The sequence below is a fragment of the Centroberyx gerrardi genome, chromosome 17 (assembly GCF_048128805.1).
Source record: "Centroberyx gerrardi isolate f3 chromosome 17, fCenGer3.hap1.cur.20231027, whole genome shotgun sequence".
Lineage (NCBI taxonomy): Eukaryota > Metazoa > Chordata > Actinopteri > Beryciformes > Berycidae > Centroberyx > Centroberyx gerrardi.
In genome coordinates this window covers 11871654-11890224 of record NC_136013.1, presented here as the reverse complement: position 1 = coordinate 11890224, position 18571 = coordinate 11871654, and the positions used below count along the sequence as shown (strand labels likewise).

Here is an 18571-nt window from a genome sequence, read left to right as displayed (position 1 = left end):
TTTATTTTTTGTGCAAGTATATGAGCAGGCCCTGTCCAGAGAGCATCATCAGTGTGACCATAAGTTTAAAACAAGGAGAAAATAGGCCTTCACCACCAGCCTTTGGCTTATCTTACACAGTCAGACAAACTTGGGTAGCAGACCTAAATAAAAGGGTTTTCAAAACTGGCATAGCAGGAAAAATCAGCGACCAACAAAGGATTATTATTAACTGGTTAAACGGTTTGAACATATGACCTTGTGCAAGCACCACTGCACCTTGGTCAGCATAGTTCCTGGCCCATTTGAAGAGGCTTTGGGCTACAATTGGAGAATATCTTGAGACTACTTTTAATTTTTAAGATCAGCAAAATGCTGTAAAAGCTGTAGTGGTTTGATTAGAAGCCACTATTATTAACAAAGCTGGATTCAGTGGCTTTACACTGTGATACAAATGTTGAGCTTGTGCACAATACAAACAAACAAAATAACCACATTCTGAATACTGTGCAGGCATCCAGCCCATGAGTAGCTCCCTACCATTTTATTAAAAGACTAGAAATGCAGTGCCATAGTTAGAGGTGAAGAACACAAGTATCTGCAAGTATCCAATATATTGCCATTCATTCATTCATTATGGATCGTTTAGATACATAATAAATAAATAAATACAAAGATATTTTACATCTTGCATCATTGTCGTCCAGCATGCACAATACTTACACATTGAAATAAATGGGGTATTTTAAGCCTATACTACTAACACCTTTAAGTTTGACCCAGGGGTGGGAAGGTTACATTTAAAATGCACTTAAGTACAAATTACATCCTAAAAACTTAACAAGAGAACAGAATCCATTGTATTACCCCAATTTAGCAACATTATCTGGTTACTTTCAGTTATACTTCTGGATTATTTGGTCCTCAGAAACTCCCAAGCATAAGGTTAATGACAAAATATTTGAGTAGTATTTGAGTAAGTTCTGTTAACCACAGTTAATATTTGAAGTTTCTAATATATTGTCTCTTTTTTGATGATTTAGAATCATGTCTGTAAAGCAATTTGGGTTGCATCATCATGAAATGTGCTGTATAAATAAATTTGATTTCACGATCCAAATGTCTTGTGATTCCCTTCTGTTTGAGTAATCCAAAAAGTTATCACCTCCCTCTCTAATTTCTTAATCACACAGACTCTGACAGATTACAGTTGCCATTTCCCATAATTAAATGGCTGTAGTCCTGCTATGTAATGCATTACTCACCAACCTGGGTTATGCTTCAGCCTTACAGTATTTCCTCCAGTGTAAAGCTACATTTCAAGGCACATTAAAAGCAAACTTTAAAATCAATAAATAAATTACAATAACATAAAATAAAATAAAATAATTGCACCCATTTTTGGTCACATCAGACAAAGCAGTAATACCGTCCTATGAACAAGAGGCAGAACATTGTGGAGTGACACCTGCTCCCGGGAAGCAGAGTAGGAGGCAGACATTTGAAACTGCTGAAAAGTGAAAGTGTTCATTGGCAAGAGTTTTCACATTCCCCTTTACTAATGAAACAGCACACGGCTGTATGAATTCTGTATTCCCATTAATGGGGGAATGGGAGCGAAATAACTGGAGAGTCATGGGAATCGGTCCTTACATCTCACAGCAAATACAAGGGAAAAGGCAGTAAGCTTCAAGGCACATCACACAGTGTGTCGTTATATTTATGAGGTTGTGTGAATCCAGGTGGCCCGTACCGCTGTAATGTCCAACAGATTCAAGTTTCCCCTGTACTTTTTTTTGGAATGAATAGCTACAGCTACAGTTATTTGCATGGTTACAGCTAATGTCTCAAAAAAATGGAAGCTTTTGACTGTCAAGTTTTGGTTTGGAGGTTAAAAAAAAAGCGAGTGTGGAGAAGAGTGCAAGGCAGAGTAAGAGAACATCAAAAACATCCCGACTGGGCTGGAAGGTGGTTGAGGACACAAAGGCCATCGCATTTTCCCCATTTTCATGACCGTATCATATTGGTGTTCATACTAAAAAAAAAAGGACTGAACACCTCCATCTTTGCCTTTCTAGTTCTTTGAATGTTGACAATGGAATGGAAGGGAGGAGGAAAATAGTAGTACTAATCCTCCTTCTTCTGGTTAGCCGGCCGATGAGAAGCGGCAGCGGATCTGGCTGTGACTGCTGCTTGTTCCTGGTTGACGGGCAGAGCGGCGGGCGCCACCCCGTCATTGTTGACCAGAGCACCGTAGGAGAAAGAGCCGTTGTATTCCGGCTGAACAACCAGGCCCTTGTCGTGAATGGTGGGGACACCTGGGTAGAGAAGGGACAGGGGCTGTGTAGAGTGACCGTCTTACAGCAACTTCACATTAGCAGCTGTTGAGTTCAAATCACAATGCAGAACGATCCTTGTCTGACAGTCCTTGTATTTAGCCTTTAAAGCTACACTAGGCAGCTTTGGCGGCTCCAAATGGCAGCAAGAGGTAACTGTTTGAAAAATTTGACCTTCAACACCCAGAAATGATGTAACATAACATGAGGAAACTGTACACAGCACACTAATGTTTAACAACCCGGCCTGTCTGTGATCGCTTTATATCAAAGGATACTAAAGGGACAAGAGAGGCAAAATACAGTATTAACACTGGTGAGTCCAGCTTTCTCTTTAGTTTCAATTCCTCACTCCCTGTGAGCAGAGAAGTGTCGATACCAGACACCAGAATTTCATTTGGGAAAATAGGATGAAACTAGAAGCTCTCAGAAACCCCACTTTGTAATTTAGGTTCATAAAATGGGTGTGTTTTTACGTAAAAATACTGCCTAGTGTAGCTTTAAGCCTAAAATACATACTCTTTCTTTCTATACTTGTATAGTTTGTACAAACCATTCGCCATGTCCATCGTGACATAGGGCTCAAAGGTCTTGGTCCTTCTCCTGTTTTTGGTGATGAGGAACACCCCGAGGAAACAGGCTGCAGTTCTACACACAGCACACAACAGTCACACAACAGTCAGCCGTTAGTCAGGAGAAACGTTTGGATAGTCTGTATTTCAAAGCAGATGCTCACGTAATGTTGTATTTGTGTTTATTAGTGTTTTGACTGTTGCATGATTAATGATGGAACGATGGATGAGCACTCACCCCAACAGGAACATGCAGATGTGAAGAACGTCTTCATGGTTAAACTCTAAGTAAAATATCGCTCCTGAAAAACAGAAACAAAGAAGCCTCTCATGTCTTTCGCGTTGTGACTCTCAAGAGATTTGTAAAGTAAAGTAGTGGTCTTCAATTCTGATCCTCGGGGTACTGCTGCTTTTCTATTCTGTCAGTTGCACCCACATCTAAACAGTCCCTGATTAGACAGCTAGACTGAATAGTACCTGGCAGAATAGAAAACCAGCAGTACTCTGGGACACGAGGACCAGATCTGAGGACCACTGAGACACAGGACATCACAACTCACCAGCTACAATAGAGACGGAGGTGGACAGGCTGTAGTTGAGCCCGGCGATCAGAGAGGAGTCATACAGCTTACAAGCTTGGGAGAGAAATCTAAGAAGACGATAACAAAGGAAACAAAGGAGAACTGGTATTTAAGAAAACATATCCACTGATTGAAAGACTGCTGCTGTATCATGTTCAGTCTGAGTCAGCATTAAAAACTACTGAATGAAGCCACTGTCTCAGTAATCCATATATAAAAGCTACTCCCTGGGTGTGTGAACATCTTAATACTGTCTTAACACAGGTACAGCCAATTGCAACCACCGTACTGCCCATACATCCCCTTCCTCTTTGGCATTCACAGTCCCTCACCTGGCTTGGAAGACCACAGTAGCCACCATGCAGACAAACATGACATAGAAGATGGGGTAGTCGAGCTGCATGGCGCCCTCGACGCTGAGGACCAGCATGCCCGACACCGCCTTCACTGTGATGACTGTGACAGAGCCTGTGTGCCAAAGGCGAGACGAGAAAGTAACAGTTAAACACAGAAACACATGCACATGAAATCTATGAGGAGGGAGCGTGACATGACAAGGTCTTCAACCCTCTTTGACACATTTTACCCCCCGCTGTTCCATCCACATCTACATTACAGACCAGGTTTTGCGCCTGTCGAACCTTCAAACTGAGGTAATTACCATATTGTTCAATCTATTCCAATAAAGCGTGGTAATTGCTGGAGTTTATGGCGGGTGTGAAATTGATTGGCTTTAATGCCGGAGACTCACCCAGTAGAGCCACCAGCAGCAGAATAACAATGAGGTAGTTAGCGCTGCGCCGTTTATAGAAGTACAACAGCAGGCAGAACGTGATGATCTCCAGGAGCTGTCGATAAGGATCATAACAACAATAAACAACACATTAATATCAAATAAACAAAACAGGTATTAGTGCAGCGGTTGTCATCTTTCATAATAGCGCAATTATCTCACAGTCAGAGGCAAACGTTTATGCGGTAAGAACAACACAGGTCGGCGAGGCTGGGAAATTTGCTCTGTGGGATGCGGGTTTGTGCCTATATTGTTGAATTCAGCTGGATAATGAATGTTCTTCACATGAATGATGGGTGCAATAAGACTGGCGGCTGATGTGGAGACTATTTTTGCACTTTTCATTTTGAACTTGATAGGCCCAGCACCATTTGGTAAGCCCAGAGGTTTAAAACACAGATTTTTACAAGCTTAATTCATGCATATTATTGTGCTTTTGTTTATTAAAATAGGAATTTTCAAAGAACAATACATTGTCTCTGTGGCTCCTGCAGTTAGCCTATTCTTTTTTGTTAAGGATATGTTTAGCAATATCATATGCCTAATTGTCCAATTCTTTTCTATGTTTACTGAGCCTAAATAAATTCATGCTTATTGGACTATAGAAAAGCCTTTGAACCAATATCCTTCTGAAATAGGAAGCAATATTTCCTTGAAGTGTGGAGTGAAAATTAAGAACAGTAGATTTGAGAAAAGGGAACAATGGAGTAAAACTGTGCAGCCTGGTGCTGAGGCAGTGAAGCTTCATTGTGCTCCACTCTGCTGACAGGCCCTGGTGGGTGAACTATTCAATTATTCATTATATAAAAATATCTTACCAGATACAAGAGGACAGGCCATCCTACAATGTGTCTCACAATGTTCTCTGCGTTGAGTTTTTCATGAGAGTTTGGTCCAAATGTTACGAACAAGTAGGTTCCCCCTATGGTCAGGACACAGCCCAGGAAGGACAGCCCATAGCGCTCTGAAATAACACACAGTATCCATTTACTTACATACATTCAGTTCCCGCACGAGGGAAAGTGATATTAAATATAACATTAGAGTGCAGGATTACTCTTGCAAGGTCTTTTGGAATTACATTTCCAGCAAAACATAGCTTGTACTCAGCAATATTAGACAAACATTTTGATTGTGTGCCTTTACAGCAGCTGGTGAGGCAGTGTGCTGTGTGCCGTGTGCAGAGAGACTGACTACGTATTTGCATCTGATGGCATCAGTCTCCTATTATTTACATAGAGTATCCGCACCTCTGCAAGCAAATTTCCAGTCACAAATATACGCTGAAACTTACTTGCAAACTCCTTAGGCTTAGATTTCTCACGCAGAAAAATAAGACCCAGAATTGAGCTTGCTGAAAAGAGGAAAACACAAGATGTCAATACTAAATCTAACTTTCATGTTAAAAACTAATTCTTGAGTCTACTATCACAATATTTTCAAGGGCATTTCAGTGTTTACAAGCAACATATGAATGATTATATTGAATATGCATCACTGCCAACATATTAGGGAACGGCATGAGAGCACAAACACTCACTTAAGACGGACACGGCATTAAGCGGAGCCACGAGAGCGAGGGGGGCGAAGGCGTATGAGAGGAAGTTCGCTCCCTCCCCTAGACAGGTGAGGACCAGACCGCACCACCAGGTTTTAGTCCGGTAGAAGGCACGCGGGTCCTTGGTTCCTGCTAGCGTCACATGGCTGTATTTCTGTAGATGAAAGACGTGCACGTTAAACACACTGGTGACAGCCAGAAGGCAAACAAGCTAATGTAGAAGGAATAGCTTATAGAAAGCAAACACATGAGCTTAAAACAAACATGAGGTGGTTTAGCAGTTAAAGTAATAGTGGAAATGAGTAGGATGGCCCTGCGTATTGACTGATATGTTGGCTCAGAGCAAAGACCCATGAGAACCTGCTACACAGAAATTAGAGAAACAATAATACTCAATATGGAGAATTTTCATAACTGATCTACAAATCCCTCAAGTCATCAGGGCCATTTGTTGTCATGACAGAAGCAACAACATTCCACTGAGCAGGATTCAGCTACATACCTGAACACTTAAAGAGATGCTGACCAGCACATTTCCAAAAATAGCAAGCAAAGTCCCAATGAGATTGTCCTACAGAGGAAAAAAAAAGACACATTCATTGATTGTTATTGTCTTAAATAATCTCATCCAGACTGGCTAAATCTTGATTGTAACCACAATTATCATCTCTAACGAAAAAAAACCCAATGATATTCCTACAATATTCCTTACACCTTATGTGTCTGTGGTACTCAATAATGACTTTAGAGTGATCATATCGTACTTTTTGTCAGCTAAGGTATCATTACTATCGGAATTTACAGTTTTGCTGGGACATTATGTCTCCTTCAAAAATGTATGACAAGATTATAGTTCTGTTTTGTAAGGGATCACGCCACATGACGGGAAAAGACACCGAGTATAGCCTATGAAACGTTTTAACAGCTAGTATGTTAAGTGAAATTGTGACAGAAGTATTGATGAGCGATCAGAAAGTGTCAGGATAGGTCTCACCGTGTAAGAGTTGCCGTCGGCTCTGCTGTAATCCACCGCCATGCTGCTGGCCTTCAGAGGCAACTTAGTTGTCAATAGCATAAATACATTTAAACGCCAGATTTCTCATGTTGTCCATTAGCCTCTCGTTTGACATCAGGTATTTATCGTTCACTTTCGTCTCTGTCTGTCACTACACTAAGGGGAACGCCATCTTTGGGGCTGAGCATCGTACTTCCGGATTTCATTCCACCTGCTTCAGGCTGCGCCGTTACGCACGATAGTTACGCGCAAACCACGTGACCTTTGGACAGAGGTATTTTTTTTCTTTGTTTTATTTAGCCAACGAATTCAGTGATGAATATGTCTCTAACGACAACTAAGAGGCTGCTGCTGATGGTGTTCATCTGATAAGGCGAAGACTGTTCACAGACTGTCAGAGATCTCCAAATTGATTTCCAAACGGAATCGAGGTTTCCAAACGGATTCCTCAATTATAGCAACGCGTTTCTCATCCTTTACAATATCCAGGATGCTTTTCTGCTATGCCATCATTCGACTTCCGTGTAAAACACACCCGTTTCACACCAGGTTAGTTTACAGTCCTGTCCTGCACTGTCACTTCAGCACAATAGGCTGTGCCAGTGGGCTGAGTCAAAGGCATTTACAGCTGAGTTAATCATTAGCACTCTACTCAAATGCCATTAACTCGTGGAGTCTGATTTGGAGGCTAATGGTTCTTCACTTATGACACTACAGGCCAAGTCCAAGCTGAATAATCCTCCAACTGGACGTGTGAAATGTATGGAGAAAGTCATCAATTAAATAACAGTGTATTATAGTTTTATCATAATTAGCCTACTGAGTAGTACTTATCCATTACAGCCAGTCTAAATGTGCGTGCGATGTTCTTGGATAGACTCGTCCTCATTTAGCCTAGTCAACACAGCTATTAAATTACTCATCCACCTCTGATCCGCTTTTGTGCTTTTGCATGACTAAAATCTCTTGAATTGAAATTGAACGTTACCACGGGCAACCACTCCTCCCAAAGACGTAATGAGAGAGAGAGAGGGAGAAATCATGGCAATGTCCTCATGGCATCGTAAATCATAAATCATATGTTGACTAGCTCTAATGGCACGCATGCTTTCCCTTTGTGTCATTACAGCTCTCCAGCAGGGTGTTTTTAAGGGACACGCACTACGTCAGTGATGGTGTTTCCATAAGTGGAGCTGTGAAAAAACAAAACAAAGGTAGGTCAATGGAGGGCGTGGACGACTAAGGGCAGAGTAGCTACTGTCCTGTGTTTCCACCTTTCAAAAGAGGAGAGGAATCATGTGAACAGCTGCTGAGTCATAGCTGCCACATGTAATATTGGCTAGAGATGTATCAAGGCGGAAGTTTTTTCCCCCAAGTTTTTACTTTTTATGGTGTTTCTCCTGTATGTTTGCTTTTTAATATGCTAGATTTGACCTTGCAACTAGAAAATGAAATATAAAATCTGATGTTTAGCCTATTAGTTGTGCATCAGAGAGGAATCTCAACCTGAGACTTGGTCCCAGTCTTTACTGATATTTCATGTCAATCAATTCCATCTTCTTCCAAATAAAAGTGATCGTGTTCGTATTTGACACAAACACTAGAATAACATCAGTAGATTATCATTCACTATCCTCATTTCATTTGCCAACCAGTAGAGGGAGTGAAACACCACGCTTGAGAGAACAATTTGCCAGATTTGACTCAAATCAAGGCCAAAACATCCTATGCAAATTCCCTGTTACTGACTTTGACTGCATTTGATTTTGCTCTTTGCATGCAATAATATGACACCGTGTACCATGTTTCCACCGCAAAATGGAAGTTTTAAGAAACCTGACACTGAGGCTTTTACACCGTTAACAGAATAACAGACCTATGAAGGAACATCACTGTAGAGACAACACAGGTGCTATATAGGAAAATGATATCAGAGATTGAATATGGGCTCTTGGGAAATGTTCCCTCTATTTCCAACTGGCATGTTGTAAGAGCTTGTCTGGAGCTATGAGCTGATGCATTTTTTTTTTTTATAACGAAAGACACATCTGAAGGACTATTGGAAATGGATGTATTTTCTTTCATGATTTCTCCAGAGTCCAGAAAGCCCAAGACATCCACTTCTGTTGCTATTACTAAAATGTTCCTGTCTATTGAATACCTTTGCCTATGTTCTCTTTCTACTTTAATTATAACCCATAAATACATAAAAGAGTCTGATCCAATTATGTAAGAGTCTTCTGTAGATTTACTACTCTGTTTATCATGTGACACTCAAAAACACCATCGGAGGAAGTGCATTCCTGCCAACTTCAAAGTCTTTCTTGCCTGCCACACCTGTCACAGCATAGTGGCCTTCATCAGTTGTTGGAATGACACAAGCCGCTCTGGACCGTAGATATTTATCACACAGACACTGATTATAGCTCACAGGCCAGCAGGGAGGCGAATAGAGTCAGTGAACAGGTGCTTCTTCCCCAGGGTGTTAACAGGAGTGTGGAGGTATGCAGATGATTGGCTATCTCCGCTGTAAACCCTCCTGTGAGGCGCAATCCATGGTAATCAAAGTATAAATTCACCTCGCAAATAACTTCACTGAAAACAATCAGTGTGTGAGGATAAGGCGCCTCATTTTGAAGCATTTTGAAGAAAATATTAGCAGATGAAAAGGTTCATTAATACCTTGCATAAGGCTAGAAATTAATATTAGCTTTTTGACTTACAACAGAAAATTTGAGAAGATTAATCTAAACCACTCAATTCAACTCAACAATCAAATCTGAACCAAAGGTGGAATTTAAGAAAAACAAATCTAAGTTGAGTTTAGTTTACTTTTTAGTTTATCTGCAGTTATGAAACATTGAGATTGAAGTGCTAAAAACAATAAAAACAGTGATGATGATATAAAAGAAGTTAAGAAAAGTGACAAATTTGCACAGGTGATGTAAAATCCCAAGAGTCTTTTAAAAACATCTCAAAACAAAAGAAAGAATGTTTTTTGTTTTTTTTTAACTTCATGCAACTGCACAGCAGTCATTCCCCAGTGAGATGAGAGGAACCGTCCCCATAATGGGACTGCAGTCAGGGTAAATCTGTACACGCAACACATAAAGCAGCATGGGCGTACCAGCTTTAGACATGTCTCCTGATGTTTTATCATTTTAATGTCACTGCAGTGTTAGTTTCAATATTTATTGTAAATAACAAATGCCTTGTGATGCATTACAAGCAGATTCTAAGCCAATTAGAAGCATCAGAAGCCCATTAGAAAGCTTTTCTTAGAATAAAGTCATCACACAACGATCATAAAACACCAGGGAATTCCATTCAATATGATACCATGTCATAGACATACAGCAACTACATTTTTTGCACATTGTCTTTATTGTATCACACTCTGATTATGATAATTATCATGCACTCACAATGTGTCGATAATGCACTTATGATGCTTTATCGTGCTTTATGAACACCACTTCAGGTAAAGTGTTGCCAGATTTTGAATTACTATAAGCTAAAGGGATTCTGCCATCCATCTGGGGGGTCAGAAGTCCTGACAGGTAAAGGTGTGTCCCTCCCTCTGCCGTGCAGGACATTAGGTCATCCTGCATAGTGGACAGACCTGTTTACTGCCACCTGTGTGTGTGTGTGTGTGTGTGTCCGTATGTGTGTGTGTGTGTGTGTGTGTGTGTGTGTCTGCAAGACAGCCTCTGAGGCCCTGAGGAGGAATGGATAGATGGATGGAAGGGCGAATGGATGAAGCGGTAGAAGAATCACTCCTCCTCTCCAACAAACAAGATCCTGTAAAATTTTAATGGCTTCAAATGCAAACTACTTTCTTTCTCTCTGTAGCAGGGTAGAGGTTAGGGGGGAGACTGGGTTGAAGGCTTTGGGCGTTTTTCATTTTGTTTGTTTTTTTGCCTCAGGTAACAAAGAAGTTTCAGGGCTTGGCGAAAAGGCCCTTTGACGCCTTTTTATGAGCTGGCTGATGTTCTGCACCTTGAACTTTTACACCTTTGGCGCCAAACTGAAGTATCTGCATTGTTGTAAATGTGTTTGTATCTTCTCATTTACGAGAGAGGAGAAACTTTTCCAGCTTGGCCATCGCATCGTTTGCATTTCACACATTCAGGACCGTTTGATGAGACAGAAAAGGAAGTCTCTGCAAAGGAGGAGATCTTTTACAATGACTTTATATTTGCTATTATCAAAAGGCAGCTTTCTTTCAGTTCTGAGGCTCTCCCTATAGTTGCCAGTTCGTTGTCATGCGTGGGCGCTGTTCACCATCTCCAGAGGAATGCATGAACGTTGGTGACAAATGTGGCAGTGTGTATTTAATAACTGACAGGCCGGTTTTAAAAACCAAACAAACCAGCAGCCGTCGGTCCGTCTGTAATGACTGAAGAATGCATGTACGTTAGGTGGGTACTGGGAACGAAGGGGATGTATTCATTAATATATGGCAACATACAACAGGAAGTCATTTCTTTGTGAGGTGATACTCCATTTTGTGAAGGAATGTTAACACGTTATAAAACGGAGGTGGAAGAGCAGGCTTTTCCTAAATCCTCTGCCTGTCCAGGCTTGTCGTGCACACACAGGGAAATCTAGCGTTGAATCACTGTGACAATGACAATATCAGAAAGAACGCTGGATTGGATTTTTGAATGCAATTACGCATGCCTGTGACTTGACTGTGACACTGATTATGCTCACAAATCGACTCACTATTGTGATTTTTGGGCAAGACTCCAAAATATTGGTTTCGGTAACATTGTGTGCAATTTGATCCATTAGGCAAACAGGATGAAGAAATCCATGAGAAAAAAGACATGCAGATACTGTTTTCAATGCACAATAAATATGTAACAGAGGGGTCAACTGAGAATGAAGTGAACAAAAATTTCCACCAATGAAACAAATTAATGAATTCATACATTGATTCATTCATTTTCTTTAGCCGCTTATTCCTAGTCAGGGTCACACATTTGCCTACATTGGGCAGAAGGCAGGGCAACAAATTGAATTAAATTATTTTAACATTTTGATGGAGGAGTGTGACATTTTTTGACTGGCAAATCAAATTGTGTTAGTGAAAAATGAATTCCATGAGGGCAATGCATTTCATGATGTCAGATTTATTTTTTTTAAGCATCTTAAAGCGTTTCTATACTTGTTCATGATTTGTCCTTTAGGATACTGATTCAAAAAAGGGGGGATTATCACACTGGATTAAAGCTCCTTTCTTTATACTTTATTCAATGCAATGCAACATTTCAACCTTAAGGTCTTGGCCTTTAGCATACGTGAACTATCAATTTCCAGCTTTGTTAAAATTCACAAAGACAGTCCTCTTGAGCCTATTGAATTACCTGTAACCCCAGACACATATTTCTAAAGGCAGCACGTTCCTAGCAACTGACCATACAGAGAATAATAGAGATTATTAAGCAGCTAAACTGTAGCCATTTTACCTGCTCTGAACTGAACCCCTGTGGATCCCCAGCTCCGGTTTGTCTTTCTGCAGAAGTGAGGGAAGTGAGGTCATGTGGTCGTACCTGACTATTAAGTGTGAGATGGAATTACAGTGCGCTAACCTCTATAATTAGGCATTTCTTTTGGGTGAACACACACGGGTTAAAAGGATTTAAATGTGGTTTCTGCTGTGACTCCACTTAAAGACTGGAGACAGGGACTGCTGTGCCTAATGGAGTGGAACGCATACGAGTATAAATCATATTTGGGACTTTACATAATGGTCAGAAGGCATTGTACAGCCATTACAAGCACATTATAATCACATCAGAAAATGTAATATTTCATAATGCAATAACCAAATTATGAGGCTGTTATAAGTTATATATTTACAATGGGGCTATATATTCTTTTAGTCATTAGATATTATAAGCCATTATAAGCACATAATAATCACATCGGAAAATGTCATAATACATCATAAAGCATTATGATTCTGAGATGACAAAATTATGAGGTTGTTCTGTGTCACTTTCCACTTAAACAATGAATCGTGAATTAGTTATAAGGCATTATGACACAATATGAAAAACTCACAACACATTTGATGTGTCATGACACATAATGACCAGGGGCTCCAGTGGTGAATAAATTACTTTAAACAACCTCATAGCAGTGTCATACCAGATTCAAAAATGCCTTTATGATGCCTTAGGACATTTTCCGATGTGATTATGATGCTTATGACGGCCATGCAATGCCATATGACTGACATTTAAACTGACTGTTCTATTCAAAGAACGCTTGATTCACTCACACAGATACACCATAGAAAGGGTTTGCACATTTGGGTGCATTGGTCATGTTTTTCTCAAGTTTAAGCACCTTACATTGATATCATCTCACTAATAATATCAACAGGAAAGCATTACCATTCATGTTCCATTTTAGAACATTAAAAACAAACAAAAAAAAATAAATTCCAATACAACAATTGCAAATTAAATTTCGCCTTTTGGAGAACTTGCTAGAGCTTATGTCTAACATCTTTAGCTATGAGCAAGTAGCGTTCATAGTTTCAGGGCGTCATGATCTTTTCTTGAAAACACGTCCTTTCTTAGAGCTCATTAAAAGCAGATAAATACTAAGAGGCATTATGTGTATGACAGTGTAACTCTGCTCACTCTATGTTGTAGAGTCTATTGCTGTCATGTATATTTGTAACTTTGTTCTGTCACTACTTTACCTTACCTTACTATATTGTATTTATTTATTTATATACTGTATATACAATATATTTTTATTTTCTTTCTTTGTGTGCTAATAAAAAATGTGTGTAAAATATATATTAAAAAAAAAAAATACAAAAAAAAAAAGAAAGTTACTTGCAGATTGATTTAGAGTCAAGTGAATGCAGTGAACTCAAATATAATTGACACCAACCCTGGATACAAAGCTGTGCGACAGTAACAGAGACAGTGTTGTGAGAGCCCACATTCAACACAGTGCATGGATCATGACCATCATGGCCTTTTCCTTCTCTCACCCCCAGTCATGAGAACAGAAAGGTAACACTTTGTCTCAACTGTTGACCCCGACTTACTGTATACATTACACATCTCAATGTGTCACAATGAAATACTGTGTGTGTGTGTGTGTATGTGTGTCTGTGATATGTGAGTTTTTGTTGTGAGGTATTGTTTTTTCCCCACTGGACACATTGACCGAGTACTATGAGAAAATAAGAAATGAATACAATTCTGTTGCAAAGTTTTTATGTGTTCTCTCAGTGTCAGTTGATACATGATTTTAGTATACTGTGTCAGTGTGTAATTATATGCTTGAGAGAGTGGGTGCACTGTGTGCATACCGAAGGTGTCTGGTGTGTGTGTGTGTGTGTGTGTGTGTGTGTTGACTGTTAATGAGTGATTATTTTGTGGGTGCATGAGAGTTTGTCTGTGTGTAAGTCTGTGTGAGCAAGTGCAGCGTGTGCAGGAGTGTGTGTGCGTGTGCGTGTGCGTGTGCATGTGTGTGTGTGTGTGTGTGTTGGGGTGCATATGAAGCGTGATCTTATGGATGCTGCCTGCATGCTTCCTGGCTGTCTGGCAGGCAGTGCAGCGTGACCTGAGTCATGGGCGACTGCAGACAACTTTATCCTGCAAGGGCTTCTTCTGGGCCTGAAAACCTGCTTTTTTTGGAGGGAGAGAGAGAGAGAGAGAGGGAGAGAGGGAGAGAGAGACATCCCTCGTTTGAAACCTGAGGAGATAGAGGAGAGCAGGAGGAACAAAAGACTGTGTTTAATTTTCTTTTTTTCTGTTGTCTTTGGTTGTTCCTTCATATTTTCAGCACCCTGCAATCATGGCATGTTGTTAGCTTTGGATTCAGGTTAAACTTGTTGCAGGAGACGACAACTCCCCTCCTCCTCCTCCTCGTTCCCCCTTCTCCTTCCGCCCACCCTCTCCCTCTCCTCCTCCCATCTCCTCCAGTCCTCCATTCACACTCTTGCCTTGATTTGCGTTTCTTTTAACCCGGTGACAAGCCGCATTTGTCTTCAAGGCACGGCCGTGTCTCCCTGTCGCTTCTATTCAGTCTGTCCATCCTTCCTTTCCTTCTTTCCTCCCTCCCTTTCACCGGCAGGTGAATTCTTTCAGGAGGGCCTTGAGTCATACAATAGCAGGTGCATGTCAGTCTAATATCGGCTGATTGTGCGCAAACTCTTAGAAAACGATGCTTCCTGCTGTTGTGAACCTGCAGTTAGTCGGCTATTAGCTGGTGCCTCGACTCAGTTCATTCATTCAGTTCAATACCATCAAAAGAAGAATAAAAGAATATCTTACCTTTATTCATTGATTTATTGGTTTATTTGGCACACATGCCTCATTTGCTGCTCCATGTTTGATTTCACTCATTTCCATTTTGAGAACTTTATAGAAAACACAAATGAAGCACAGAACACAAGTAAATCATATCATCTAATGTAAGCATTGCCATGATTAGCATTTGTGTTTGAAGTATGGCATTTTTGACAATTTTTAATAATAATAATTTTGTCTGTTTGCAGTTATCGTTGACTCTGGGGTCAGGGGAAATGGTGAATTTTTGACATATGGTTGTTAAAAATGTTCCACCAATTAGAAACGCTTTAAGTCAGATGAAATATCCTAATATAGTCCCTAAGGGCCCAAATACACAACACTAGATCATTAATTTGCAGATGGAAGGCACTTTCAGAGAAAGCCATCCTCAGAACTTTCTATTTTACATATGAATCTCTCCTTTAGTATTTTGTTTCTAACTACTCAAGGTCAAAGGTGAAAAGGAAATTAGACAGCAGATGGGCAAATACCTTACTAGAATAAAAGCCTGGTGGAATCCTTCTTTGAGCTGGCTTCCCTGTAACATATTCAAGTGTGTTGTCTCTGTCTTTGTATTGTTTATGCTGTTGTATGTACAACAGTGTTTCTTGGAATACTCGAGTGTAACAATGGCAAAGTCATTTCCCAGTGTGGGATCAATAAATGGCTGCTACTACTACTAGAGAGAAAAGCAATGTCACTGTGATTATAGACTCTGGCAGTGGCTCAAGCATGGAGGTCACAGTGATTGTGAGTCAATATGTCAATCTCCTTGTTCCTCAGTCTCAGTGATGTGGACGCGCCCTGCTGCGGCCCTTGAGCACGGCACGCTGTGATTGTTCCGGAGGGGTGAGGAGAAGAGGAGCGTGTGGTTCCATTGACTCTCCGACGAGCTGAGACATGTAGACTGAAACTGGGTGCGAGAGGGAGAAAGGAAAGGGGAGGGAGAGAAAGAGAAATAGATTAAGGGCAGGTACCACAGGTGAATATGGAAAATTTTCCCTTTCTTCCGATCAGAATGAAACTTTGCTAGATGAATATGAATGCAAACGTTATTCAATGATGATATCTTTTGATATTTTTGTCATTTTCCGGTCAAATATTTTGCTCATTTTATGAAATAATAGAAATTATAGAAGCAATGTAAGCAAAAATATCACAACTGATTTACAATCCAAATATTTAATTTGTGCCTGCAGCATTAACAGATAGAGAAGATATTAGAGGAAGAGGAAGAAAGCAGAAGAGAAAAATAAAAATGAAAGATTTAAGAAAAGGGAGAGGCAGAGTGCAAGAAGGAAATGATGCAAGAAGAGTGACAGAGAGCAAGACAGTCAAGCACTTTCTGAGAAAGAGTAAGCCAGCAAGAGGAAGAGGGAATGAGGAGTGTGTGTGCGAGGAGGGCTTGCCTGCCAGAAAAATGGTTTCTGTGTGAGGGTTTCGATACTGAGCGCTGGGCGAGGTGGTCTGAACATGTTCCCTGTTCCCAGCTGTATTTGGGATGATGAAGCAACAGGCCCTGGAAAGCTCTCCTCCTCCACTATCCCACGGGAATATCACCAGTCATCCATAGAGGGAGAGGGAGAGGGAGAAAGATGGGAAGATGAGGAAAAAAAGGAGGAGGAGGAGGGAAGGAAAGGGCGACGAGAGGGTAGGAAAGAGAGATGGTTATCACATAAGGGAAAGGAAAGGGATGGAGCTGCATGCGATGTGTGAAGAAGCAGTTCCTGGTTCGTTTAGAAGAGTGATGATAGAAAATTGATCAAACCCGCACACATGCCTGATTGAGTGTCATTTCCCAGAAACACATTCTCACTTCTGCCCTCATCTCCCTCAGCTTCCACTTGACTTTCGCCCGCACCCTCGGATTCATGTGAATATCCATACCTGTATACACACTGAGCCGTACTGCACGCATAAATACACGTAGTCATGTAACAAAACGGATATGCACACACACACACACACACACACATACACACACAATCATGTACCCACACTTGACTCATACAAGGAATCAACATGGCGAGGAACATTTTCTTCTTTTTTTTATTGCAACAGTGTCCCATTCTGTTGGAACAGAATGAATAGAATGTCGCAACACCAGCCGCCAATATCAGGTCTCTTTGTGGCGAATATGAGCTGCAGTGTATCTGCTGTGAACCCACACCGCTTACGTGTAGTATTACTAGCTGGAGGAAATTTTAGCAATAATGTTTTTGGGCAGCGTTTCCCCCGCAGGGTGCTGAGAGCCTGAGGCTGCAGGGATAAGCTTAGCTCACCTGGCAGATGCTCACTTTACATTAAAAATTACTAATGATGTGATGTGTGATACTTTATTGAATCCTGTAGGGAAATCTCTAGGGAGGGCAGAGCAAAGGATCAGCTAGAGAACAAAGTCCCTCAAGCTGGAAAGGATTCAGTGACAGCGAGTTTGAAGTATGGTCGGACAGAAATGTTTGAAGTATGGTGTCTTTAACCCCTAGGCCAATTGTTTTCAGCCCATTTTCAGATGCTGGATATTTTTTGTCAGTTGAAATCTGATGTCAAATCTGTCTTGTGTAAAGCAATCTCTTGCTTGCAGTGACCTGGGAATGTTGCGTCAGCTCAGGTCAAAATGCAATTATGTACATTTTTAAGTAGTAGTCCATTGTAATTGCAGATAAGAGCATCTTCCAGGGGCAAAATATAAAGCGAAGTGTTAACTAGCTCCTGCCTGAGGCACCCAGAATGAAACCTGATATGGAGATGAGCCCAATATCTGCTCTCTGTTTGGGTGGGACCACAACGGCCCCAACACCATAAAGTGTCTGAGTGAGTGTGTGTGTGTGTGTGTGTGTGTGTGTGTGTGTGTGTGTGTGTAATAAAAACAATATCACAATACAAATCATCTCAAAAATGTTACAAATGGACAACAAATAACAAAGTTTACAAATAAGTATTACAATATCATGCCAATCTGGCAACCATGATGAAATGTTTCATCATGCCATAACTGCAACTTTGAATTCATTTCACCTTTTATCCTGATATTTTAACTTTATTGTGTCCTGAACCCAATTTGTATAATCGTATAGGTGTTAAATCCCTTAAGTCTTTCTCTCCCTCTCCAGTCTGGTGCACAAGTGTGTGTGTTTGTAATGCAAGCTTGCCCTCCTCCCTCACTTCTTCGCTGGTATTGGAGGTTTTAGCTCTAAATCCTGATGATCAGGTATGTAGGTGTGTGGTTCCGCTCTGGTGAATCTAGTGCAGTCTGTACACTTTGCCACTGAGCATAATTTCCAAGTCACATCTCACATGTCAACTTACTCTAATCCCCATTATGACCTCAATCTACTTATACATGACAAATATACAACAAATATACAAATTATTAATAAAGGTTTACATTTGATGCATTAGCTCAG

At 40.6% G+C, this 18571-nt stretch overlaps 1 protein-coding gene across 1 annotated transcript; it reads right to left on the bottom strand.

Moving 5' to 3' along the window:
- Nucleotides 1–482: 482 nt before the first annotated feature.
- On the bottom strand, nucleotides 483–7044 carry nipal3 (NIPA like domain containing 3). Its single transcript, XM_071910198.2, has 11 exons — nucleotides 6814–7044; nucleotides 6322–6390; nucleotides 5802–5973; nucleotides 5556–5615; nucleotides 5080–5225; nucleotides 4220–4316; nucleotides 3801–3936; nucleotides 3448–3536; nucleotides 3126–3189; nucleotides 2869–2963; nucleotides 483–2297 (listed from the first exon to the last, which is right to left on the bottom strand). The coding sequence occupies exons 1-11, from the start codon at nucleotides 6892–6894 to the stop codon at nucleotides 2107–2109; spliced, it is 1200 nt and encodes a 399-aa protein (XP_071766299.1). The 5' UTR covers nucleotides 6895–7044; the 3' UTR covers nucleotides 483–2106.
- Between the last annotated feature and the right edge of the window lie 11527 nt (nucleotides 7045–18571).